Genomic DNA, 27,624 nt, shown 5'->3' with positions numbered 1-27,624 from the left:
CAGGAAAATGTGGTCAATATCGAATATCAAACAACTCTGATCGTACCGTTATTAGTCTGCTTTAAAGGGAAATTCCACTCTGACATAATGTTGCTTTGAATAAAAACAGAAAATCTGAGAAGTAGGCCAGTAAGAATTTTGACAAAATATCAGACACAATAAAGCTATGAACTGTAAATGTGTAGAATAAGTCAAGTTGGCAACTCTCTGTGACATACATGTTGAGCAGCTCTCAATGTAGTTTGGACAAAAAAAAAAAAAAAAAAGAATCCACCAATTATCATTTTTCACCCAAGAGAAATTTTCCTGTTCTTGGTATGTAAAAGAATGTCACATTCTTTGCATGTCCTCCTCAGCAGATAAGTTCTGTCTGTGCCCATATATTTGAAAAAAAAAAATTAAGGGTAGTCAAATTTTGTTTAAAAAAACAAATGGAGAGCTGCTCAACTCCTACATCACACAGAGTCGCCAATTTATCTTTCTCTCTAAACTTCTATCATTCATTGTGTGTGTGTTTCCTTGAATTTGTTCTACTGTAAAAGTGGTTTCTTCCGCGGTGGTTTTATTTTCACACTTTTCGCGCTTAGAGTTTGAACCGCGAATTTAACATCACGCAAAAATGTTTTGAACTTGTCGCTTGTACAACGCTATCATTACCGACCGCGAATTTAAACACACGCGAAAAAGTCCGCACCGATGGAAACCACGAAAGTTTCTGTACGCAAAAGAAACCACTTTTACAGTAAATCACATCTCTAATTTTTCTGTTTTTATTCAAAGCAACAAAATATCTTGAAAGCAAGAGATTTTCAATATTAAAGCAGAGAGATGAAGATGTGCTACAAAGAGAGACAACTGACAAAAATCTGTAAAAAGCATGATATCTTATTGGAATTTCTGGTTAATGGTGACCTGATAGGAGGTGCTGGAGCTGAAGGCTAAGAGTGGAGATGTCTCCCTGATGGAGGGAATGGAGAAGGAGAGGCAGGAGCTGGTGGAAGCCATCAAAAGAGAATGTCGGAGACTCCAGGATCTAGAGAAGGAGAAGGATGAGATGGAGGGCAGAGTGAGGAGCTTACATGAGCTTTCCAGGTACATTGTAGGAAAGGGGTATAAGGGAGCAATCAGGAGTCTTTACATTGTGAGATGTGGTTCTATAGCGCCATTTTGTCATCTTTACCTGCCCAACACTTCATGCCCTAATGGCATGACTGACCTCTCTGATCCAAAGGGTGCCCTTGTCAACTGCCTCACCCAGCTTCTGGATGTATCTTAAGATTACGAACGAGATCTTGTACTCATATGGAAGTAGAAGAAGAAGCACCATTACAGTTTGGCAATTATCAGCTGAAATACAAAGTGCAGAAACAAGGCCATCCCTGATTGATTTCACCATCAGACACCAGAATAAATGTGATTTGATAATGCTTTGTGAGTTGTTTCTAGAAATTGACGTCAGGTCAGTTGGACTAATTCATTATAGTAGATACGTAAGTTTGTATCATCAGTGGTAGATTTTGAAGGTGAACTTTAGTTTTGAGGCTCGGATTACTGGTACATTCAGTACTGGCATTGCGAACACCCCAGATATTACTGGAGCAAAAGATGAAAGGTCAACTATGTCAAAGATAAAAGATTACTGTAAAACGAGGAATGTTCGCTTGCATTTTAATTTTGCGAAATTCGTGAAAGCCAAGATTCGCGAAATTAAAATGCACATATGAGTTCTTGTCCAGACTAAACGCTTTGAATGTTAGAGGCAACTCGCAAAAATTTCATGCCTCGAAAAAGGCCGTTGGCTTCAATTCGGGAAAATTTCATGCCGCAAAAATATTGTGTCTTACAGTAACAACTGTATCACAATCTCATGTCACTTATTGCCACATATTGTGGTTTCTCTTCTCTCTATTCTAAAATGCACAGACAAATTCCTACCAGTGAGGAAACTAACCTTCCAAATGGTTACCCTGACAACCATGTGACTCCTCGCGACTCGAGGCGGAGGCGGCAACGAGATGTCTTGGACACACCAGGTGTGGATGTGATGGAACTCAACGAACTTGATCCAATGACACCCTCCCCTACAAAGAATGTCAGACCAATGGTACATCCCAGAGACTTGCCAAGAACACCAGGGCAGTGGGATGCTCCACTTCCAAGAGGTAAGGTCAAGTATTACCAACTGATGTAACAAATCTCATACTCTGTATATGCTCCTCCACTTCAAAAGGAGGTGAAAAAAGTGCTTGTGACTGACACATACAGTACTCTTTTATGATTTATAAACCTGACATACTAAAGTAATAGCTGCTGTGTGGTATTGCCATAGCAATGTGATAACAAATACATTCTGTCTAATGGCCTCTGCCTCCAGGCAAATATGGCAATAATGAACTGCTTTGTTGAGGATAGGTCTACAGCTTTTCATAAAGTCTGAGTCTGCTGTTGCAACTGTTCAAATAAAATATTGAAAAATTTGAGCATTGAAAATATGTTTAATTTCATCAGACAATTATGAGCTGGCTGATGGGAATGTGCTTTGTCTTTAGATTTACTGCCTCACATTATTATTCTCTATGTGCCACAATGTAAACCCACTATGTGCCACATTATTCTGAGACTGCAACACAGTGCTTTTGGAAACAATCTGTCTTTCAAAGTCGTATATAGAAGTGTTTATGCTGGAAATGCAGTATGGCAAGTTGCAGAGAAAACTGGAAGCTACACTATGATGTGAATTTCAGGGCTATGATGCTTACAATGTAGTGTGGCAATGGTATATTGCAATTTATTACTCAGTTTGTGGATGGATGTGCATTTGAACAAAATATGAAAAGTTGGTAAGCCATTGACTGAGTTGGGCGTGTGAATATGGCACACAAAGAGTTTATAACTGAGCACTATGAAGCTGGAATCTGATTCAGTCAATTCACATTGCTGTAATCTTGCTTTTTTTCCAGTCATATTAGGCTACTTAAAACTGAATTATCATGAAATCAGGTCCTACTGTACACTAGTTCCATTTTCATAATTTTTTGAAGTATTGAAAAGTGCAAACAAAAATGAGAACCAAAGAAAGAGAATGAATGCATGCATAAGTGTTTCTATCATCAGCAGTGATGATATTTGTTCATGTTACCAGACTCAAGTTTATTTTGAAGCTTGAATTATTGTTACTCTGATATTGATACTATATTATGTAGATATACATGTACATGTAGTGCTAGTGATCTCCATCAACTTCTTATATCTGCAAGCAAAGGCCACTAAGCTGATGGCAGATTGATGTGACTTCAGCAGATGTTGCCTTGATCAGGAAAACAGAGAATTCATTTATGCTGTACATGTATACCAATATACAATGTATTTATAACAAATGTAAATAGAAGAAAACTGACCAGAAATGAATATAATTTATTATTGGAAAATTGAGCAAAGAAACTGGGATTCCAATCGGAACTAAAAAAAACCCGGTGGGATTAGGGTTAAACCTGACATAAACCCGAATCCCATTTTCTTTGCTCAATTTTCCAATATATTTATGATACATTTTAGCAGTGCGTGTGTGCGACAATACATTGTACACATATTGTTCGGCAAAGAAAAAAAACCCCACAAAGATTACTCATTATTTTACTGAGAAAGAAGAATGTCTTGAAATGACAAACTATATATCTGACAAAATTACTATGACTTCCTCTCCATAAAGGCCAGCCCTCTGAAGTTTTGCAAACTTCCACTCTTGTCTGCAAATTATTGCAAAAGAGCATTGTGTCAAACGTCTGATCGAAGACCTGCTTGCTTTGCCAGATAAAAAGGTATCTCTTTATTGTACAGAATATCACCTCTTTAAATTATTTTTCTCTTCTGCTGAGTATTGTGTCCTGGAACAGGATGTTGCCAGCTGTGTTGATAGGTAGTCTTTTTCAAGGCAACCAAGCTTTTTTTTTCCAAAATCCTTTAAAGTCCATCCTTCCCTTCCACAAACTCTGCAGATAAAGACTAACACCTGAAATGTTCTATGTCCATCACTTCTTGACCTGTCAGAAACTGATGAAGATGAGGAAGATTACCATGACCTTGGTAGTAACAAGGTTAGGAGAGGAAGGAGTAAGAGTGGAGCTCAGAGGCATGCAGGGTACAACCGAGCCTCGTACGACATTGACAGGGACAAGGTGTGTATGCATGCTATCGTCTGACCACATGAAATCTTGCCACATGTTTCTAATTCTATAGCAGTGGTGCTAGAAGCTATGCTATGAAACAACAAACCTTGGTGACCTTGTGTCAAACCACAGAGTTTAAGTTTTTGTATGTTTACACACACTCACCAGTTTCAACTTTGGTCACAAATAAAGGTAAATGTGAAAAATGGAAATTGCCATGTGAATGCCACATTGTAATCTGTTCCCTCGACAAGCAGCTTGCTGTTTTTTTTTTATGCACCTCGTGTTGCTTACTCTTGTCTATTGCACTCTACTGCTGCCGTATAAAAAGGAAATAGTTTACAATTTTTGAAAAATTTATTTTAGACTGAAATATCCTTAAGTTTTAGTATTGCAGGAGTTTCTATATATCCCTGTCTCCGAGACATTTCCGCACTCCTTTCACGTACTCTACCAGAAATTGTCACTGTACTTTTGATCTTTTCACTCATAGATTTCATTATCTATTTACGACGACACACAACTAAGAAGTTAATAAAGAGAAAACTGATGTTCATATCAATGACAGGAGCATACAGTGGACTCCTGTTATATCAAAGTCCTCGGGACAGGCAGTTTTCTTTTGTTATGCCAATATTTTGCTATAACTTAACAAATGAACAATAAAAAAAGTAGAAGCAATGATTTTGCAACCTTGATTTTTATTTCTTTGTAACTGGAACTTTGTTATAACCATGTTTGTTATAACAGGAGTGCACTGTACAAGCAATGTGCTGTCACCACTATAGTATCTTTGAATGTGGTCAGCTGCAGCAAACACATGACACTTATACCAAGTCCTTCTAATATGTCTTCTCCTATCTGTAGCTGATTTATGAACGTCCTCCATCAAGGCACACAGGGAGGCGTGCATGGCCTGATGCCTTTCCAGAATCTGACACATCAGAATTTGATGAGACAGCTGCACGCCAGCAGACTTATCACAAGTAAGTTGTGATACCTATCTCTCTCTATAGTTTTGTTTTGTATTCATACATACATATTGCTCTTGCGTGTCATTGTGCCTGCTTGTGTCTTTGTGCATTGTTGGTTGCTTCTCTTTGACATGTAAATAGAGTCAAGATGAATAAATCCTCCGTTATTGCCAGGCCATTATTGAGCAATATATGATTCATGCCTGAATAGTGTTAGTGGATGGACTTTCTTTTTACTGAAAGTTTTCAAAAACCTGTTATCCCTCAAAACCTGTTGAGAATATAATGAATGAATGGTATGCTGAATGACTGGTTTATTTCAACACAATTAAGTGCCCATGTTTGAATGCAAAGTTAACAATGTTGTGAAAACCAGAGTGCTGTTAGAAAAGGAAAAGTAGGGGATGGGGGTGGGGGAACTATTTAAAATATTCAACACAGGATAGGATGCTGTTTTCTTGTTGATGACCCCTAAAAAGACTGGGCCCCCCCCTCGACATTTCGCGCAATTACTCAGCAACACGCAATGCTCTCGCCGCGATGCTCTATGACTTTTTTCTTTCGAGTTTCCCGCACATTTTGACACCAAATTTGTGACGCCCGGGGGTACGGTTCTGAAGTTACATAACTTTTTGTACATGCACGTGAGACCGAAAATGGCTCAAAAATGTGATTTTGTGTACAAAGTCAATACAAATTGAGTTTTATCACATGGTTCATATAAATATGCTTATTTTACTCTCAATGGCTAAAATCAATTTGTTTTAGTAGTATTATGCTTCAAAAAGGGTCTGCCACAAATTTTGCTGAAAAAAACAACAGAAACAAAAGGTCGAAAAAAACAAAGAAATACATAAGAAATTCATAAAACAATAAAATAAATAAGAAATTGATTTTGATACCGAATTTTTTTTCAAGTACATTTGCTAAGAATGCTACATAGAATATCTAGACCAAAAATGAGCACTTTTGGAGCTTTATTTACTGATTTAGATAAAAAAGTCTGATTTCTCGCATAAATTAGCATAATTAATCAATATAAAATAAAAGAAGACTATTTTGGAAAATTTGAATATACGATCTTGTAGATTACATCGCACACTACCATTGTGCAAATTTCCGCGGCGATCGCACGATCCACGGCCGAGATCTTAAGGGGGGGGCCCTTTAGGGCCCCCCCCCCCCCCCCCCCCCCCCAAGTCTTTCGAGCTACCAAAATAGCCCAGTCTTTTTAGGGTTAAGTTACAACAGAAGGTTGCTACAGTATCAGAGCTATTGGAGTATATCTAAGTTTACCTTCAAAGTGAGTAAAACATCCTCTGTCCTGAAATCAAACTGTGTAGAAACTTAGGGTCTCAATTTCAAAGGGCTTTACAAAAATGAAACCTACAAGAAGTGGAATATGGCCCCTGAGGCTGATACAGCACAGTAGATTTGGCAGCAGACTGACCCCTGTCTTCCCTCAATCTAAACCAGTGATCTGCGTCTGCGCCTAGCAGAGGAGAATGGTGCCATCCGACGGGCCAAGGAGTTCCTCAAGAGACAAAAGAGGCAGCTCCGCCAGCAGCAAGTGGCTCTGGAAGATGCCAAGGTAGAATGGAGGCGGGACCTGAGGCAGTCTTATGATGAGGAACCAGACCCAGTCAGTGGGGGAACATCAATGCTTTATGAGGATGTCAGACTTGGGTTAGAACGGGTAAGGAATGACAGTGCAGTCAGTGAGTATTATGCAGAGATGGGAGGGTATTATCCTTTACCACTCAGGTATGCTAGCCTAGCTGTTTGTCTATACTGGCTCATGATTTCGGAGTGTCCTGTTCAAATAGTATATACCAGCAAATGTTATTTGTTTCAATGAATTCATATCTCCAGGAGGCCGTGTGATAGCAGTGGAGAGTGAGCCAAGTCATGCAATGTCTGCAGAAAAAAATATTGCTTCATGGACCCTATCATTAGTACATCAATGAAATGAGTGGATTATGTACTTTCTTTTCTTTGAGGTTCACTTGTCAAATGATCAGCTGTTTTTAGATTGTGAGAGATAATGGATAATGTGACCACTGTTTGTATGTTTGGGTCACACAGGAGGCTCTGGAGCTGGATAAAGCAATGGTGAACTTTACCACAGGGCGTCGCCTGGTGAGGGAGAAGGAGTATAAACTCAAACGCTTAGAGGAGTCACTTAATGACAAGGTAGGAGATGTGGTCAGTGAGGGTCATCGTTCACTTCATATTGGCTGTCGAATTGACAGCATGTCCAGTCATTGATGTATTCTCTTATAGTATAATTAATGTAGCCACGTTGCAATATTAACATAATTCCAGCATCAATGTCATGTTGTGTGGACAGGTGATTGTGCATATACATTAATAATTTCTTAGTGTTTCCACCTGTATTGAAGTTTTCCCCTATTAATTCCTTGTCAATTTCATATCAATGGTGTTAATCATAACAACATGCAATTGTACCGTGCGCCTCCATTATAAGGAATATGGTTAAAACAATATTCTTGTGACAACGAAATGAAATTCAGGTCTCAAAATTATCATCTATATATCTTTTAAAACTAATATGTTCGGCTGTAACAGATTTTCGACATAGCGACAGAACACTCCTGGTCTCAAAGACTTCGTTACTACAAGAGTCACCTGTATTGTATAAGGAATCAAAACAAGCCAATCTCTAATTTAGAGAGGAGAAAAGGCCTCTCATTCTCTGAGTCAAAGCATGATAGTGAAGAAGGCAGGGGGGGGGGCAACTCTTAGGTAGTAAGAACAAATTGAATGATCATGGTTGATGTTGTAAAAGAAATGTAAAATGAATGGACATTTGAAAACTCTCCAGACTTCAGTTCTTAAGACAGTCACTTTCCCTACCCCCACCCTATTCAAATTTAAATATCCTGCATTGTAAAAGACTGTAACTTTTTATGAGATTTGATATGATTACATCTGAGGAATGTCAAGTGGGGAAACGTCAGCATGGCTGTTTAGAGGTCCATCTCTTTCTGTGTTTGCCTTTGTCTGTGGAATAGAGCACGTTTGGGGACAGTGAGATAGACCCCCACCCAGAGTCTACTCACACTGCAGGGATTTTCCTCGATGAATCATCTGGAAGCAGTGATGGAAGGAGTAGCAGTGCCAGTGGGGAGGACCTCATCAAACCAGGTGGCTTGTCTGATTCAATTCCTCTGTCTGTCTTCATTACAACAGTTCATACTTTATGACTTCTCTTGTGACATTTTTCACATGATACATGTAATACCACAATAGTAGAATCCTGAGATAGTGGTTTCAGTCTCCCTTTGTCTCATCCTGTGCTGATTGAACCAAAGGCGTGTTTTTCTTCTTTTTTTGTATATCAAATGTTTTAGAGATTGATGTAGATCTGAAGCTATGGATATACATTATCGTCAAGAGACTAAATTAGCCACCTGTTAGAGTATTCACAAGTTGATCGGAGAAGATAAGACTATTGTGTCATTAGTTAAAAAGTACTTCATGTGCAGGCAATAGAAACTGAGGTGGAAAGAAAAATATGTGTGACTTGTAATTCAATTTGATATATCTAAAAAATCATAGGCTGTAAAGGAACAATTACTCTTTATGCAAATGTTATAGAAGTTTTCTATTGTATTATATTGTGTAGAGTACTATTCAAGATATTGACTTGTATTTTATTGATTTGGGAAATGGTGATGTGCAGTATGCAGTGCAGTTTATTTGCAGTCATGGTCTTCAAGCCAGTGCTTCTTGCCTAACACAATCCAGATCCAAAAGCACACAAGTTGCTTTCCAAGAGAAGGGAACGACCTGGGCGTGGGCAGAGTGATGACCCCGCCCATGTGGTCAAGTCCCTGAATAACATCAATGCTCAACTTCAGAACGTCCTGGGTGTCTTGCAGCAGAGGGATGTATTACCTACAGCCACAGGTATCCTGTACATGGTCTTACTATGATTGATGTATTCTTTTTTCTAGCAGTATTTTACAAACCATGCTTCAAAACATCCCCCCCTTTTTATGAAATCATTTGAAACAGTATCTTTTTTTCAGCTAGTTTCCACAGTTTAAACTTTTGATTGGTCATTTATTTCTGTGACCAGGGCCCTGTTTCATAAAGCTGTTCGTAGAGTTACGAACAACTTACGAGTGACTGGTGATCAGTTCTGATGTGCTATACTTATCATAATTTCCATAATTCAGCACGCAAGAACTGATCACCAGTTGCTCATAAGTCAATGGTAACTTTACGAACAGCTTTATGAAACACCCCCCAGAGTCATTAAGTACCCAGCTACAAACGACAGGAGCCTGTTCATGAGCCTGTTCATGAGAGCCTGTTAGCCTTGTGTAGGATGTTGTGACAAGTTCTTTAGTTCACTCTTTTGTGTTCATGATTGTGATGGAATAGAGGAGACTCTACAGAGACTATTGATATGATTTTCTAAGGTTAAAAAAACTTTTCAGCTAGCTTCTTTCCTCATTTGAACACCTCGGGCCCGTTTCATAAAACTTGTCATCAGTGACAACTGCCACATTTCTATGACAAATTTGCTCTCAGCCAATCAGATGCAAGGATTTCAGTAGCTTGTCACATCTATGACGACTTGTCACTGATGATAAGTTTTATGAAACGGGCCCCAGAACTCGCAGGGAATCATTTCATCTAGGAGATTTTACCCTCTTTTATGGCAAGAGGACAACCTATACATTTTCAATTGTGGACATTGATTTTGTGATCTTTTGGTACATTCACTCTACTCTTATGTAGTGAGATAAATTTGTGCACAGAAATGGAATTTTGTGTAAAGATGCTCCAACAGTGTCTCCATCTATCTTGTTTTGGTTTGACAGCCCCCCTCCAAGGCCCCTATTCACAGTCACCCCCAGCACCATCACACATCCAAAATGGCCACGCGTATCAAGCGCCACCACAAGAGACAACACACAGATCTCACATCCCTTACTCAGCTCCTCCTCACAAATATTCAAATCACCCCTACCCACAAGCTCCTCCCCCTCAGACATACTCAGTGCCCAATGTGAGGAGTGCTCACTATGGAGATGTCAGGCCCCACCCAGCACCTTATGAATATGCAGCAGTCTCTAGGCAGGGCAACACACCCTCTAGGCCGTGGACAGGAGGAGGAGGTGCATTTGATCTGGTCAATCCAGGCTACGGGGCGGAGTCTGCAGAGCAGGCCATGAGTCGGAAATGGAGGAGATACTTTGGAGGTAAGAACAGAAACCTTGATAGACTTACACTTGAAATAGTGAAAACAGTAAATCATATTTAGCTGTTCTGTTGAATACCAGTCATGTCTGAATATATCTGTGTTCACCATGTCAAAAGAGAACATTTTGTTTTCCTTTTTAAATCATTCATGGTTTTCTTGAAATACAAGTGTTCTGAATACCAGTTATAGAGATGGATCAGTGTTCAAAACATTGTTATCATTTGTTTGCTTGTTTGTTTGTTTTTTACCGTGTAGACCAGCGATCAAGGGGGTCCAGTGTCAACCCTGGCTTCCCAGTTACTGGGGGACAGGAGCAGCCCAGTTTTGGTGGTTACGTCTCTGCAAGGTAGGATTACAAATTCATTTCTTACAATTCTTTTTGAATTCTTTACAAATTTCAATTAATACAATTCTTTTCAATTTGTGGTTTATTTGGAATGCTCATTCTTGTCACTTTAAAATGTGCAGGTGTGATGATGTAGTGTAGGATGAAATGGTTGGCTCAACAATGAGAATCTCCAGCATCTTCTGTGTTGATTCATAAGAACTCATCTTCAAACACAACCCCAGTTCTGTATGATTCCATGTAGGACCCACCAAAAAAGAAAAAGAAAAAAAAAAGAAGACCCAAATAAAATCCCTGAACAACTAGTTCTCTGGTGACTTTGAATTTATGATAAGATATCATGTACATTTTTAGGTAGAAATAAGACTGCATGAAAACTTCATTTTTTTTTTTTTTTTTTCTAAATTGATGCATATGTCATGATGTTGACAAGTGATTAATGCTCCATTCTGTGTTGGTTCATGACCTTTGCCACCCTCTGCCAGAGACCAGCTGCAAGCATTCAGAGATTCTGGTTCATCTAGCCTAGGTGGTGTTCCCATGGCAACCAACCAAGGTTCCTCCACCCAGAGCAAGCTGATGGAGCTGAATGACTGGCTGAAGAGACATCGAATGACAGGCTTGATCAATGGAGCAGACCAGGACCCCACCAGTGTCATGGATCCTTCAAGTCTAAAAGGTAGCATGCCTGGGAGCAAGCCATCTATTGCAATTTTAAAGCCAACCCAAAATTAGCCCATGATGGTCCAAGTTCACTACTCCTGTCGTGAACTTGTAGTACTGGACTTGTAATAGTCAATTAAAAAGGAGGATCTGAAATTACCTTGTGATAATAACAATTGCTGTAAGATTAACATGTGAAGGAATTTTGTGCCTAAGGGCTTACCTCATTGAAGGTGGCTCATACCATATCCAGCATTATCATAGAGGAATAGATATTATAATATGGATCACAATTATAGATATCATAATTGGATTCCCTTGTAAACAAGGAATCCAACAGGAAAGTAAAACCATATCACAGACAAGTAACAGTGGTTATTTAACAGTAGTTTGAGGGTTTTAACATGACACATTTTTTTGCCCACTGTGTTGTTCAGGACAAACTTCTTCCTTCTCGTAGCCATATAAATTCTTATTTTAAAAAAAAAAGAAATCTTTGTCCTTTGTTCGTTCCCTGGAATTATAATGCAATAGAAACAAAAATGTTGGTAATGATCCTGTGATTTATCTTGTTAAAGCATTTTTTTGTTGCATCTGACCTCGCTGTAATGGGACTCCCCCACATGTTGTGGACATGGCATCACATTGCGTAATGCCACGAGCATGGAACTTGCTAAAGTTTGTTGCCCATGACACATGACTGACCATTACATTGACCAATGTCCATGCTCCACAGCTCCCTCCCTGAGTCTGACCAGTGACAGTAAGAGCCAGTCTTCCCGCTCAGCCAATCTCTCTTCTGGAGTTCATGCTAACTTCCCATCAGATCGCCAGAAGCCTTCCCAGACCAGGCTGGAACTAGATGCCGATAATCAGATCAGGATTAGAGAGGTCAGGTGATTGGTCACCTGATGGTTCCATGCATCATCTGGTCATGTAACAAGTATATTGAAGTTTCCCCATCGGCATTTACTGTCTGTTTACTACATCTGAACACACAATTTCTTGTTCTGTTTTTTTCTTTCTTTCTTCTTTAATACATAATTTTAAATCAGTTGTTAACTTTCTTCTGAACATTTTCCCTGAAATATGAATACTAGTCACTGTTACCAACTTTTATTCCTTTTTTTTTTTTCTTCCTTTGAATTTTGAATTGATCACTTTCAATGCAAGAAGTCTTATATGCACAAACAAAAGGGACTGGCTATACCATAACCTCAAGGAACTTATGAATATGTGAAAATTCTGTGTACAACGTGCATGTATTCCAATTTTGTCAGGGTTTTTCACGCCATTTGATGGCTGATCATTTTTGCATTTCTTTTTTTCAGATATGATCACAATGTATCATCAATATCTTTGACAAAGTTTTTACTTCACAGGGTTTATAGAGTTTGATGTAGAGTGCTGTTAAAAAAAGGTTATCATTAGTTTAAAAAGTGGAATATAGATTTACACTTGCATTTCGACCATTAATTCATGCAAATTTTTTGTGTAAGTAAGTTTTATGCATGTGTCTTTATGGTATTCATTTTGCCCTAAAAGTGGTCTCTTTCGCGGTGGTTTTATTTTCGCGCATTGAGGTTGTACCGGGAATTTAACATCACGCGAAAATGTTTTGAGCTCGCCGCTTGTTACAGTGCTATTGCGCACATGCACACACAAAGATTCCGCACATTGAGTGTATTGATGATCAACACACACACAGTGATACTGCACAATGTAGGTACAAGCATGTTATAAAGTACTCGAGAGACGAGATTTTAGGTAAGCCTGCATTTAATTTTGATTTTTATTTAATAAATAAAAACAATTATTTGATTATAGATTGGGTTTTCATGTGCAAAATAAAACAGTTTTGCCGACCACGAATTTAAACACACGCGAAAAAGTTGGCGAAAAAGATGGAAACTGCAAAAGTATCTGTACACGAAAGAAACCACTTTTACAGTACACTCCAACTGGGGGATGATGATGATGTGATTAGTTCAAGAAGTTTATACAGTTTATACTGAGTTGCCAGTTTGTTCAATTCTTTTTCTTTATAGGGTCATTGCTTGCTCACATATTTGATCAAACCAGATAATATGATATGATAATTCTGAGAGAACATGTGAGTAATCTACTGTAAACACCATATTTTTATCGGGGTTTTTCTTTTCATGAATTTTTGGAGTCGGGTGCTACAGAAGTCTCTGCTTAATCGGGTAGTGTCTGGCAGAACATTCAGTACTGGGTTAACCTGAAAGCATGTTTTATTCATTCACAACACAGATACCATATACTAATCATACACCTCTCTGCATCAGACACACAGCACGGTATGTCACTTACGACCACTGTTCATCTAAAGTCACACAACAGTCTTAGTGTCTGCAACGTAATTTTGCAAACAATGTGCATACAGCCCCGAGTCCTCATCAAGCAACATGCATACTTCTAATTATTTGTCGTCTGAAACGAGATTCATATATGCATATGCAGCCGAATGCTGCGACCAATTCTGCTCCATCCGTGTGTGTTTCATGGCGACTGCAAATTTGCTTTCAATTAAAGGTCTGAAGAAAGGTTAGAGTCTCAATGGAGTTTTAAATTCTTAGTTTTTCTTGAGAGCAAGCCATAGCTGTTAGGCCCTATTATAGTAATTAGTGTGTCACTGTGTGTGTGTGGTACTGATGTGCTTCATACATGACATAATGTGTCCATTTGTACCAGTGACATGGCGAATTGATCATACACTGCACATTTAATACGTTATAAAGTCAACCAAGCTTTCTGTCAACTTTGAGCACCTCGCAATTTCTTTAAAATTTATACATGTATTTACACAAATTCTAAAGGCTTTCTGTGGGAAACTATGAAAATAGATTTAGGTTAATCTGGAAATTTCCCACTGGTTTATCCAGAATGCCTACCCAACTATCCTGTAAATATAACATGCATCAGGAACTGATTTTCCGTTTGTGAGTCGATTAAGCGGAGTATGCAATTAAACGAAGAGTACTTAATTGGCAAACATGAAAATACGACATGAATTTAACATGCACATAATCCATACATTTTTCCATTCATTGTTGTACTCTGGGATAGCGAATTACTGCAGTAAGCCACTTGCAAAATTGTCTGGAAGTCTCAATTCACAAAAAAAAAAATTAGACTTGCTAAATATGTGGTGGATACAGTATTTAAATATGTTGTGTACCAAAATAGAGGCAATTAAAGAGTTGTGTAACAAGCATGGAAGTAATGAACTCTGGACATGTAGAACCAACTTTCCATGCACACAACCGTATAAGGAAAACATACAGAAATACTTCATACAATGAGCATTAGGAATGTTGCTGTAAAGACATTTCTCTCATCCATCCTGATGTTTTCTGAAATAAGTCTTTATTTCTTGTAAAATATCAACATCAACAGCACTTTCTTTGCATTTATGGAACATTTTGGTTTGGAGTATTGTGGAGAGTATAAAAAAAGGTGTGAAAGTAGCATAAACCCCCTGAAGACATAAGATGTAAGTGATGGTCACATCAAACAATACTTTCAGGTTTACTCTAGGAATTGTTCAACTGTGCCCTTGCTTCATATGCAGTTTAAGGCAATCATTTGTAAATTACTGTGAAAGTATGCTGTACCTTGCAATATTGAACATGAAACTGCCTAATAGAAAAAAGACATTCAGAGAGAATGGCTTTTCAGATATCCTCTGTAATGTTGACCATTTGAAAATAATCTTTGATTGTCTAATTGTCAGTCTGCCTAATGTTTGCCATGATTAGTATTCACACATTCCTTGAAAGTTTTGTCACGCCTACAACATGCACATTCCTCAAGCGTATTCATCTCTATTTCATAGATTTAATGTTTTTGTACAAAACATCTTGTAGATAACCGTCCATGTACATAATATATGGCTATGTAAAGTGTACAGAAGATACAGCAGAGTGATGTGGATTTTCATTCTATTTTTGGTACTTGTATACCCCTATTCTAAATTATAGTACACATGTACAATGTATGTAAATCTGGCTTTCCTCAATGTTCATTGCTGTTTTTGCTGGATGCATTTGAAATTGTTATGTTACTCAAAATAAATATAAACACTCAAAAGCAAAAGAGTTGGAATGGTGTGTATTTTATCACTATTTTGTCTTTTAATTTAGACTGTGAATATTGTTTGGGAACCAACAGAAGAAATGTTAATCCTTTATTTGTCTATCATTGTCAATAACAGATACATTCTAGAATTTGAATAATATTATATATCATGTGAGCTGTTTTAAACAAAAAGCAATCTTAGATAACTGTGTGCCCACAAAACGAGCAGATACATGTATTTCAAAAGTAGACCAAGGTTTCAAATGCATAGTGATGGAAACCTCTAGACCTAGCTGTCATGTAACAAAGTTATACACATAAAAATGTACTTAAAAACCAGTTTAAAACTCAAACGAAAGCCCTTCAGTCAACTGTAGGTAGTACATGGACGATAAAAAGCGTACACTCTACAAGTGAACAATAGAATTTGTACATTCTTCTCACCAGATTTTTTTTGCACCTCTGTCAATTACACAGTACGTAGGCCTACATGTATAGTGGAGTTAATTTCCATCACATGTACGTTTGGGTATTTCCTCGTTGAGAAATATAATGAATGGAAGTTGTTTTGTTGCCCTTTATAGATAAATGTACACAGTATACTAAATTTTTTTTTTCCACATTAGATCCTACGTAAACTACCAGAATGCCCCTAGGCTTGTAACTAAATGTAGAAAAAAACAAGTTCTGAAAACTGTTTTTATCATGTACCGGCGGGCCAAATGGAGTCAAAAGGGGCCTGAGCTTTTGATCATAGCAGAATCTTTGTCAGAGGCAATGACAAGCAGGCAGGGAAAGCAGTTATCACATATAAGGACTACACACAACAAGCACAGTCAAGGGAGGGCTAGGGACATAAAACAAAGAAAACAAAAGGGATGGGTGTCATGGGCAAGGAGCACAACAAGTAAGGAGGGGGATTAAAGTAGGAAGGTGGACAGACAAAAGGCAAGATGGGTGAGTGATGATCCCAAGGATCATAGGGAACAACCTGTGAAAGTTTAGGATAAGTAGGGAGGGAGGTTGCCCTGTATGATCCTTAATTGGGATCATCACTCACCTGCCTTGCCTTTTGTCTGTCCACCCTCCCACTGTAATCCTCCTTCCTTACATGTTGGGCTCCTTGTCCATGACCTCCAACCCTTCCCTTTTGTTTTCTTTGTTTCATGTCCCTAGCCCTCCCTTGACTGTGCTTGTTGTGTGTAGTTCTTATATGTGATTGCTTTCACTGCCTATTTATCATTTTGCCTGTGACAAAGATTCTGCTAGGAATGAAAGCTGAGGCCCCTTTTGACTCCATTAGGTTTGTAACTGACACATCAGGGCCAAAGCAGGAGCTCAGGGAGGTTTGCTCTGTGAGTGTGGTGCTGGGGTTTTCCTTTGCTCGCCTTTTTTCATGCTTTCCTTCCTGAATTGATGTCTGTACAAATGAAAGAAAAGAAAGCAGAAATCAAATTGTAGCTTGCAACAATTGTCAGCTCCTTAATGACATAACCACATAAGATTAATAATTACCTTTTTCTAGAATGATTTTACTTTGAGATTGAGGTGTAAACTTTCAGATTGTAATGCAATTGAATTCAATTAAAATCAACTGCAGTTCTGCAATTCTGGTAAGCTGAATACATGTATTGCCAAGGCCTTTTTACAATCTGAGTAAATTTGACTGTTAATTCACTGGCTGAGGACATATCACATGCAGTATAATAATTATATTGGGATTAACGGGTGTGTACAGTTCTGGTCGAGGTGAGGATTTAGCTTTTAACGTTTTGCGAGATATTCAGAAACCACTTATGAAATGTCAAAGAGCATGCAATTCTAAGGGGTATCGAAAGTTTATTTGATGAAAATCGGTTTTGAAATGGCTGAGATATCCAAAAACAAGGTGAAACAAAGAGATCCTAATAAAAGGCGTGGCCTGTAGTCTTTTATTATTACCACTTTTTTGGATATCTCAGCCATTTAAAAACCAATTTTCATCAAATAAACGTTGAATCTTTCTTAAAATTACATGCTCTTTCATATTTCATAAGAAGTTTCTCATTATCTCACTTTGGAATGTAAAAAACATGAATCCCCACCTCAACCAGTACTGCAAAGCCCCTTTAATGTACTGGTACATTTGCAGGGAATACAGAGGAGTGGGATGAATGCTATAAGAAAGGAAAATTACAGAAAAGAAACAATGAAAAAAGCTGCATTCACAGGATCAACAGGAGTATGATTCCTGATCATACATGGTGTGTAACAATATCTACCTTGATTGCCAGCGCCTCCCAGAATTCCACACACGACCAAAGGAAGGCAGCCATTCCTCACTGGTTGGAGTCATATGATCAAAGTTGGCACCAACGCGGTTTGGATTCAGTTTGCGCTTTTTCCTCCGCTCCACTGCAAACCATGACAGTAACAGAGTGACTTCATTACAACAAAATAAACAAATAATCCAGTGAACTTGATCAATCTTTATCTGTAAAATGCACTTAATGCCATATCGGGATAGAAACATGTTTTTAAATGCTTTATGATTTTTGTTTTCCAATTGTCATGTAGTAAACTCTTGTTTTCTATAGTGAATTCATCCTTTTTTATCTTTCTTTTTTTTTCTTTTTTACCTCAGCACATTGTACAACACATTTCCCCCCCCCCCCCCCCCCCCATATTGAATGAGCTAAGGTTCTACATCAAGAAATTGTGATAGTCAACAAGTTTCATAACTGTATCAAGTCTATTAAACATGCATTTTAAAGTGACCACAGTCACAGGTACACCCATGATTTCAGCGATCTGGGAGGAAGGATCAGCGCCTTTCAGAATTTTATGGCATGGATTAAAGCTACATACATGCATGTAGTATTATCAAGGCTTACAATCTTTCTGGAAGTCTTCAGCTGTAGGCCCGATGATCCCACCCACTTCACTCCGCTTGCCCTCCTCATCTCTAGCTCTCGTAGGATCTGAGCTCTCCCGTAGCCAGGGGGGTGTGGCCCCAGAGTGGACATTCCCCTCACGTGTTGCTGCAGTCTGTCACACGAGGGAGCCCCATAGGCAGAGGAGAACAGATTGAGGGAAGAACAAATTAGGACATCTTATGCTATTATCATAATGTCTACTACTGTATACGCCATTATTTCGCGAGTCTAAATTTGCGCGAATCGGGAATTCCCGACGATTTCGCGAGTGGTTAAATTCACGAGCGTGGAGTCCTGTACTGAACGGAGAAATGTACATGCGTATATGTAACATTCACATCGGTGTCAGAGTCAATATTTTTGTGTGTCTTTAATTTCGTGAATAGCACCCGATTCGCGAAATTCGCGAAAATAAATATCTCGCGAAATATTCGGCACATACAGTATATATGTCATATTATGTATACTACTATACATTTATCATACCACCTATTAGCAGTTAAGTGTGAGATATGTATGGAGGAAGGGGAAGAGAGAAGAGAGACTGAAAAAGGGAGAAGAAAAGGGAAATACAACTTGCCCATCAAGATGTGCATGCTTTCTGATGCTAGCTATGAAGACTCATTTCTTTATCTTTTAAGGTCTTTTTTTAATTGTTGTTTTTTTTTTATTGTTTTTTTTTTAACTGCATCAAAAGTATGTGGTGCCAGTGAATTACAAACTTGTGAAAGAACTTATCACATAAGGATGGCAAATTTCAACTAAGCAAAGGAACAGGGTGTATGAACATAAATCATCATTATCATCCTTATTCTATCATTGCCTCAACCATTATTGACATGGTAGATTCTTTCAGAGTCACGGCAGTATCAGCTATAGTTAAATCCTCCATGGGTTAAGGTTTTAGATGTGTGATTTAAAGTATGTTATACAGGATAGATGGTTCACCCATATTTATAATACACAATACAGGTCACCACAACCACATTATACAATTGTAGATGGAATGTTGCATCGTTTGTGTGTGTGTGACGAAAGTATATGTATGTAATGCATAATTACGGTTGTTTTTGCTATACTGAAATGATCGTATGGTAAAAAGAGGAAAATTGAGAAGAATATGCATTGCTAAAATACCTGGACAGGTGCACCCGATACGGAGATACATGGTGTCTGTCAAATAAAATCATGTGCTACTGTGAGATGTGGGTGAATATAACGAGGGGGGGGGGGGGGGAATCAGTACTACATACATGAGTTCCAATGGACGCTAGGCCTCCAGATGACACGACAGCAATGGTGCAAACTTTGTTCAACACTTTGGGTCGTCCAGCTGCATAGTTCAGTGACCTTTTAAAGATGATACATAATAGAAAGAATTGTACACACTTTGTCATTTCCATTAAACACTGGCTTAAAGACACACACACACTAAACAAAGCATCCTACACAGGCTTGCCAATGAACATGAAAACAACCTACATTTCTTTATTTCCTCACTGCAAAACAAACCTCAGAAAATATTTCTCAAATGGGATGCAAGTGCAATATATTATTTTATTTGTTTTCAGTTATCACATACAAACCCAGCAATGGCAATAAGAAAACACAAACAGAACACAGGTACATGCAGATATATAGAGATTTCCTCACTGCAAAACAAATGACAGAAATTATGTGTTCAATGGGATACAAGTGCAATATGAATTATTTTGTTTGTTTGTTTTCAATTATCACACACACATACAAACCCAGTGATGGTAATAAAAAACAATACACACAAACAAAACACAGGTACATGCAGAATCACTTACAAATTCCTTTTCTGTTTTTGTTTTGAAAACCATGAATGGGTGTGTTCTCTCAAACATTACATGGTTCATTTACCATTACTACTAGTATATCAATCCATCAAGAAATGATATATATATATATATATATACGTGTATATATATATGTATATATCATAGGAAATTTGACACTGAAGTTATACAATTTGTATTTACAATAAAATAATGAAATCACTTTTCACATATATTCAGATATCCCATGGGAAAAATGTGTAGTGGTTAATGTAATTCACTTACACTTTCCATTGACATTTATGATGTGCCAGGGCAGGGGAATGAATCTACCATGCAGTGCTATAGCAAAGTCTATCTCATTGCACATGAATTTTGGGGAGTTAAAAGGGGGATCAATACCATCTCATGCCTATAATATCTTCACCACCTGGAAGTTTAAAAGTTGGCACATTTCTTGCATACATTTATACATTTATCTACCTATCTATCTATCTCTATCTATCTATCTATTTATCTATCTATCTATCTATCTATCTATCTATCTATCTATCTATCTGTATATAACATGTACTGACCTGGAATTTATACCCTGTGACTGAAAACTGGTATAAATTATTCCATGTCATTGCAAAAAAAGAAAAAAAGGAAAAAGAAAGGTGTACAAGAGGACTTTTTACTGCACCTGCCCAATGTAAACTTGTCACTGCCCTCTCCATGTTCCACAGAAGCTGTGCCCACATGTGTGTCTACTCTACATCCTTGGCTGCCAGGGAATGCCTCACGGTTGTCCACAACTGCTTGCCGCTCTGCTTCAACTTTACGAATCTTTGCCGCACTCTGCAGTCATCATCATTTAGAACAAGAATACATAAACCTTCTGTTCTGACTTGCAATGGTGAATTATAACATTACGAAAGCAATAAATTCATGCTTCTTCATTGATTCTTATTATTTGTTCAGCTTTACCTGTTTGTTTATGCAGACTTGTATCTGCTCTCAACTCTTCCTGCAGGGAAGAAACCAAAACCAATCCTGAAAAAACCTTGATTTCCTGAGAGGCATACTTTAGACACTTATTCAAATACAAACCAATATACAAGAGCAATAAACTAATTAAAGAAGGTGACATTGAACCGCATTGCTTCTTCTAAAGCTGGTTGATTTGGTGCAGGGCCTAATTTACAATACAATTTATTTATTTTTTTTTTTTCATTTACTATTATTATTTTTTTCCTTTTTTTTTTTGCAATTTTACAGGTTCAATATCCAAAGTGGCTTGAAGTGCAACTGTGCTACTATCATACAACTAATAGTGTTTGTTATGAAAGAGTTCTTAAGAAGTTTGAGGAGGGTTTGTGTCAGAACATGAAGTCATTTAACATCATTGTGTGAATGATATCGAGGCGTAACATAGGAAAAGAAAATGTACCGGTAATACCTGCAAGGATAACTAATATAGTACAGCTTGAGAAATTCCAGTAAGGCGAGTTTCTGTACCTCTTGAAGCTTGGCATATGTTTTGTCTTCATATTGGTCTAGGGCCTGGACTAATTTGGTCTTGAATCTCTCATAGTCCTCAAGAGAAAAGACCAGTCGCTGCTTGACCATGCCTGGTTCAACATGATGAAGTCGGTAGAACTTTGGAGCAGCCAGACTGTGGGACTCACTGTGTGAAGGTGTGTTAGAAAAACATCAAGTGATGGGGTACAATTTCTTGTGTTATTTTGTATGTTTGTTTTTCTTTCCTATTATTTTTACAGTGAGGAATATTCACAAACATATTTGCCCAAGAAGTACTTATCATGATGTTCTCTTATAACAAACAGCAAACTGAAATCAGTAAAAACACAAAACTTGTAAATTTACATGACACTTTGTTAAAAATGTGTAGTAGCATTTTAAAAACTATAATTCCATGCCTAATTGGTGGATTAAAAACACAACAAAAAACGAAGAGATTCCCGAGAGAAACGATAACACACAAGCATGTAATGGTTGAGGGGTAGATCAAGATTGATCACAAAGCTGAAAGAAAAGGGCAGACAATATATCTCACAGAGAAAAGGAAGAGAAAGAGATGTAGGAGACACAAAGATTTATAGACAGGAAATGAAAGATTAATGAGAGCAAATGACAGCTTTTGACTGAAAGATCCGACAGTCATTAAAAAATATAGGGGAAAGTCGGTGCCAAATTAATAGCGAACTAATGTGCAGTTGATGCAAGGGGGGGGGGGGGGGGGGGGGAGAGACCACTAACTGCTCATGGTACATGTATGCCTGTGTATACATGTGATAGACAGACATACATGCACCATGAGCAGTTGATGTGGGCCTATGTACAAAACTGTATACCCTGGTATATAGCTGTACAGTTGTAAGAGATAACTACGTGTATATTCTCCCTATTCAGTATGTTTATGTACCTGCACAAGTGCTCTATGAACTTGGCCAACTTGAGTGTAACCTGGCCATCATGGGCAGGTCTCTCCACATCACAGGAACAAAGGTAACACCAGTAGTTTGTTCCCTTCTCAAACGACCCTTCTATGACCTCAGGACAGCCAATCAGGCTCTCCGCTGCTCGGATCTGAAAGAAATAAGCGAATGAATGCCCCAAATCACTGATCATTCAAAATGCAGTCTATGGATACAATACATGCTGCTTTTGCTCTTTACATGACCCTCTGCCACATGTAGCTTACAATTACCATTACAATCACACTCACACACACACACACAAATACCAATTGGTCAGTTGTTGTTGTTTTTTTCTGTTCATGTTGTTTTCAGTTGTCATGATGTATAATGTACAATGCATATGGAGGGATCACTTCCGCATGTGGTTGGGTTTGCACTTTGGAATCACTAAAAGCCTGACACACAAGAGGTGACTGAGGCCATTTCACATGTAGGACAGTAGGAGTTTGATCATACTATAAGGCATCAAGTGCCCAGACATGCCATCACATGTGTATGGGCAAACACACACACACACACACACACACACACACACACACACACACACACACATACATACAAACTCATATGCATGCCACTTCTGCTTTACAGATTAGTCAACTCTCATCAACTTATTCAATTACAAGCAAAAACCAAAATTCAATCTCACATACATATATCTACTCTTTCTCCTTTACTCTCTTTCATTACAGTACTGCTAAAGTGGACATTTTTGCAGTGTGGGCTTTTAAAAGTGCATGGTCCCGGTGTTTTAGTTACATGCGTACGCGGGCGCACGGTGCAAGTTTCCTATAGAGACCTACGCTATCGACTCTTTAGCGCTTACGCTTTGGCCCACTTCCCCGAGTCCGAAGAAGTTGATTCACTGTAGTCAGTGATCGGATCACAGTTCGGCTAATGATTCGGCTGAGGGGGGTGACAGCTTCAGCAAACTTCTTTTGTGATGTCATAATAACAAGCACATATGCACGCACCCTGGCATTACTATAGACTGCGCGATGCGCAGAGAAGACAACGAAGGCAACGTTACTTAGTAACAGCTACGCACTTTACTCTTGATGAAAGCTCAACTTCGGTAATCTTCGTATCAATGCTAATGGTGATCGGCAGTATCATCAACAGCGCCCTCTACACTACCGGGACTATGCCCCTTTAAAGCCAGGCAAAATTCATCCAAACAGGCTGAGCCAAAAGAATTAATCAACACAAAAATTTCCACTATCTTTGTCACATTCTTCAAATATCTTATCATGACAGCAAATACAATTTATGTACACCTTAGTCCAATGAAGGACAAGATCAATGCCAAAGGTTTGTTCAACAATGCTGAACAATTGTCTTTTAATATCTAAGCACCAATGTACAGCATTAATTTTGTTGGCCACACCCTTCTCATACTTACAACATACAGAAATAATGCATCTGACACCGATTGGGGCAGAGGCATAAAAAGAGAAATACAAATTTATATTCAACAATAAATTGGAAGGGAAATTACAAGAATGTCTTATTCTTATATGTACAATTCTAAGTTCAAACACAACACACAGTACTACATAGTCAAACAGTGTGTTACAATGTACTATGCATTTCAAAAGTGATTCACTCGATAGTCCCCTAGCACTGACCAGAGTTGATGCTCATACAATGTAGCTCAGTTTGCTGGGCATTTCTAAAAATCGATTTTATGACAACTAAATCCCATTCAAGGCAAGAAATAAGGAAGCAAGATTAATGTGCAGATTGTTTTGTTTCATTTCTTGCAAAATAAAATAGAGAATGTGAATCCCTGCAGCTCAGCAATTCTATTTGTCACAGCAATGATGTACTTTTTTTGAACAAGTTACATTGATGCATAAAGGGCTTCCTCTCTCTGAGAACTCACTTTTTTTCTCTCTCGTAACAGCTAACAAATCACTTCAGGAATAAAAAAAAAAGTTGGCACAGGTTCCACTTGGTTACATAGTTAACATGTCACAATCTCCCATACGTGTATCATTTTTTTAATTGAATGGTTAAATTTAAGAATTCAGAGCTTGTTTTGTAATGAGAGAGAGAGAGAGAGAGAGAGAGAGAGAGAGAGAGAGAGAAAAGTGGCTACTATAAACAGCTCATTAAAATATTTTAAAAAAAGTATCGAGTACAAAGGTGAATTGTATCCACTGATTGGGTGGATTGGGCATATCACCTACGGAAGTCATTTTTCTTTTTATCATCATAATACTATTATGCTTTGAGACAGCCTCTGTGCCTGCACAAGATATTAGCTCTAATAGAATGCTCAGCTCATTTGGAGGACAGATTAATTCTTCTACTTTTTTTTCACACTAAAAACATACAATGCACTTGATACAGACAAATATATTCACCCTCACAAAAGTTGACCTCATACAAGCTAAAAAATTGGCGAAGCAGAAGATGATTCTATGCTGGCTGGATAATTCATTTCTATTGTGTAAGTCAAAATTCACACAAGTCTCTGGTTTCTTTGGATTTGACTTCAATGAGGATGACTGTTTTTTCTGTAATCTGTGCCACTGAACAGCTATTGCACCACATACCGTGTATATTTTTCAAGGAACATTTCAATTACAGACAAAAGTCAGAGCCAGTGCAATCTGTGCTATAGCATGCTGCTCATGTCTAGTATATACAGACTGAAGTCTAAAAGTCTAGAATTTTGTTACATCCGTGGTGAACAATATTGGATTGAAGTGTACCTGCATCATTCACATTTGTTATTAAGGTATATAATGTCTTCTGAAAAAAAAAAAGTACAGTGTACATGCATGCTCCACTTTCTTTTTTTTTCTTTTTCTGGCTGCCACACTGTGCTTTCCAATGGTCTTTTTTTTTCTTTCTTTTTTTGCAAGACTACTGATTTGCACAAAATTAACAAGCACAATACCGCCTCCCATAACTGGTATACTCCTACATGTACTTTCTTATTCCAAAGGTGAGTTTCTTCATCGACAGTCCATGTTCATGGAATGATATGCTCTTGAACGATATGCAGTTTACAAGCCATTTTTATTAGCTACATATGTACTGACATTCTCTTACCTGCATGTAGATCCAGTGGATGCATACATGTACATGAGTTGTAAAGAGAAGGCCAGGCCTGTCTCTATAAGGCTTCATGGTTGTCTCATGCATAATTTTTGTCATCATTACATGCACAAAAATCATGGTGCATAAATCAGAATATTGATAGGCTTCTTTCTCTCTCTCTCTCTTCCGTGGTACTATGGTGCATAAGTTCTCTTTACAAATTCTCATTGAAATGGATACAGAAGTTTACAGTATCTCTTCTGTTTGTTTTATACATAACATACATGTGTGTCTCTTCTATCATAAGTTATGAGCTATGACAATTTCACTCATGGTAAGACTTCAAGATGATTTTTAAGACACAATAAGACATTCTATACAAAACACCATTGGTCACAACCCAAGACCAATGTCCATTCAGATTGGTAATGGTGAAAACAGTTTGGATTATACGTACGGACACCATTTGTTAACCCGTTGAAGACGGACTGATTTTTGCTATAACACGCATTTCCAGTAGACACCTGCCTGAGTATATTCAGGACTCTTCTTCAGCACGTGTACCTCACAAGAGGACAAAATTTCAAGAAAACACCTCTCACATTGTAGGCCTACTGTAGTGTGCAAAAAACTATTACAAATTTCCTCTCACGGTGTAAGCACGAGAAATGACCCAAAAGATTTGCATGAATTACTTACATCCATTTCTACCTAGTACATAAAAGAAACTGTACATAATATATTCATTGGACTTGGGTTTGTTGCAAGGCAAAATAAAATTGAAACTTGCTGGACTACAGTGCATTTCTTTTTGTGTGTGTGTGGAAACAACATACAGTACTATACCTACATGTACAATGAGATCAAACTTACAATTTAGCACTGGAGTGCAATATGTGGACCATGACTGCTTACTCCACTGTGCACATATTTCTCTGTTTAACTCTACAGACTATCTGACGACAATGTTTGAAATTCATGACACAATGTTAATACATTGCAAATTAAAACTTGTGCAGAATGGTAGTCCAGTAAACCTTTCTTTGTTTCTCTTTCTTTATAACTAGGACACATTCCATAAAAGTGCTACTATGCCCAACAGTTGCCATTATCTAATAGCACGCAGGGATAAATCACTTTCACAAATCGATGCTTGATATCTACACTGTACTCATATACACCTTAAAAATGACACAAAATGACAATCTTTCTGCATTTCAATTGTTTAAAGCAAAGACACACTTAATCATGAATACAAAGTACAGAATTGAACATAAAATCTGACATGTTTACCCAATGAACTGATACACATCTACCACCAAGTTGCCAGCCACATTCATACCGTTGTGCATGACCGAACTGCAGCTTTAAAATTTTACACCTACAATCGTATATCACAAGCAATGCAACTAGAAGTTGTTCAAAGATTAAATTTTCTCTTCATGCGAAGCAAACACAAACATTTTGCTACCTACAAGCATACTTTGTGACATCATAATAGCAGGATCACTCTGAGCGAGAGCCCTCACGGGTAAAGATGGGACCTCCTTTTGAAGTCACCTCACTGTGTACTTGTATCAAATCATGCTTTCACATAATGAAGTTCACTGTCAACTTATCTTCTGGACACAACTTGCAGATCCCCAAGTATAACAACAGTCACTTATGACAATCCCAGAATCTAATTTTTGTAAGACTAACACGTATTCAACTTCAATGGTTGAAAAAATACCCACAAAAATAGCGACAAAATAATACAAACAACAATGTCATGCAAAATTTAGACTCGACACATGTTATAACTGTCTAGTAGAAACTTTTCTATCAGTAATTGTAACATGAAAGGAAAAGTTCACTTTATTATACATAAGGATTGACAGAATG

General features: G+C 38.0%; 2 protein-coding genes across 2 annotated transcripts in view; one reads left to right on the top strand and one right to left on the bottom strand.

Annotated features, from left to right (window-relative positions):
* LOC139738859 (uncharacterized) overlaps positions 1-12,329 on the top strand; it is a 37,332-nt gene extending 25,003 nt beyond the window's left edge. The window contains exons 20-31 of the mRNA XM_071649493.1: positions 920-1,092; positions 1,924-2,162; positions 4,048-4,175; positions 5,034-5,152; positions 6,617-6,836; positions 7,226-7,333; positions 8,176-8,308; positions 8,912-9,073; positions 9,997-10,377; positions 10,635-10,725; positions 11,211-11,379; positions 12,157-12,329. Coding sequence (XP_071505594.1) covers positions 920-1,092; positions 1,924-2,162; positions 4,048-4,175; positions 5,034-5,152; positions 6,617-6,836; positions 7,226-7,333; positions 8,176-8,308; positions 8,912-9,073; positions 9,997-10,377; positions 10,635-10,725; positions 11,211-11,379; positions 12,157-12,288 — 2,055 coding nt within the window. The 3' untranslated portion in view covers positions 12,289-12,329. The remainder of the gene's footprint in view (positions 1-919; positions 1,093-1,923; positions 2,163-4,047; positions 4,176-5,033; positions 5,153-6,616; positions 6,837-7,225; positions 7,334-8,175; positions 8,309-8,911; positions 9,074-9,996; positions 10,378-10,634; positions 10,726-11,210; positions 11,380-12,156) is intronic.
* Positions 12,330-17,746: 5,417 nt separating this feature from the next.
* Positions 17,747-25,830, bottom strand: LOC139738858 (centrosomal AT-AC splicing factor-like). Its single transcript, XM_071649492.1, has 7 exons — positions 25,753-25,830; positions 22,635-22,798; positions 21,707-21,875; positions 20,892-21,046; positions 19,658-19,754; positions 18,363-18,516; positions 17,747-17,883 (listed from the first exon to the last, which is right to left on the bottom strand). Exons 1-7 carry the CDS (start codon positions 25,828-25,830, stop codon positions 17,747-17,749), a joined length of 954 nt encoding a protein of 317 aa, XP_071505593.1.
* Positions 25,831-27,624: the final 1,794 nt, after the last annotated feature.

This window comes from Diadema antillarum, unplaced genomic scaffold (genome assembly GCF_040938485.1).
Source record: "Diadema antillarum isolate AM-2024a unplaced genomic scaffold, OU_Dant_1.0 seq00000770_RagTag, whole genome shotgun sequence".
Classification (NCBI taxonomy): Eukaryota; Metazoa; Echinodermata; class Echinoidea; order Diadematoida; family Diadematidae; genus Diadema; species Diadema antillarum.
This window is presented reverse-complemented; position numbering and strand designations above follow the sequence as displayed.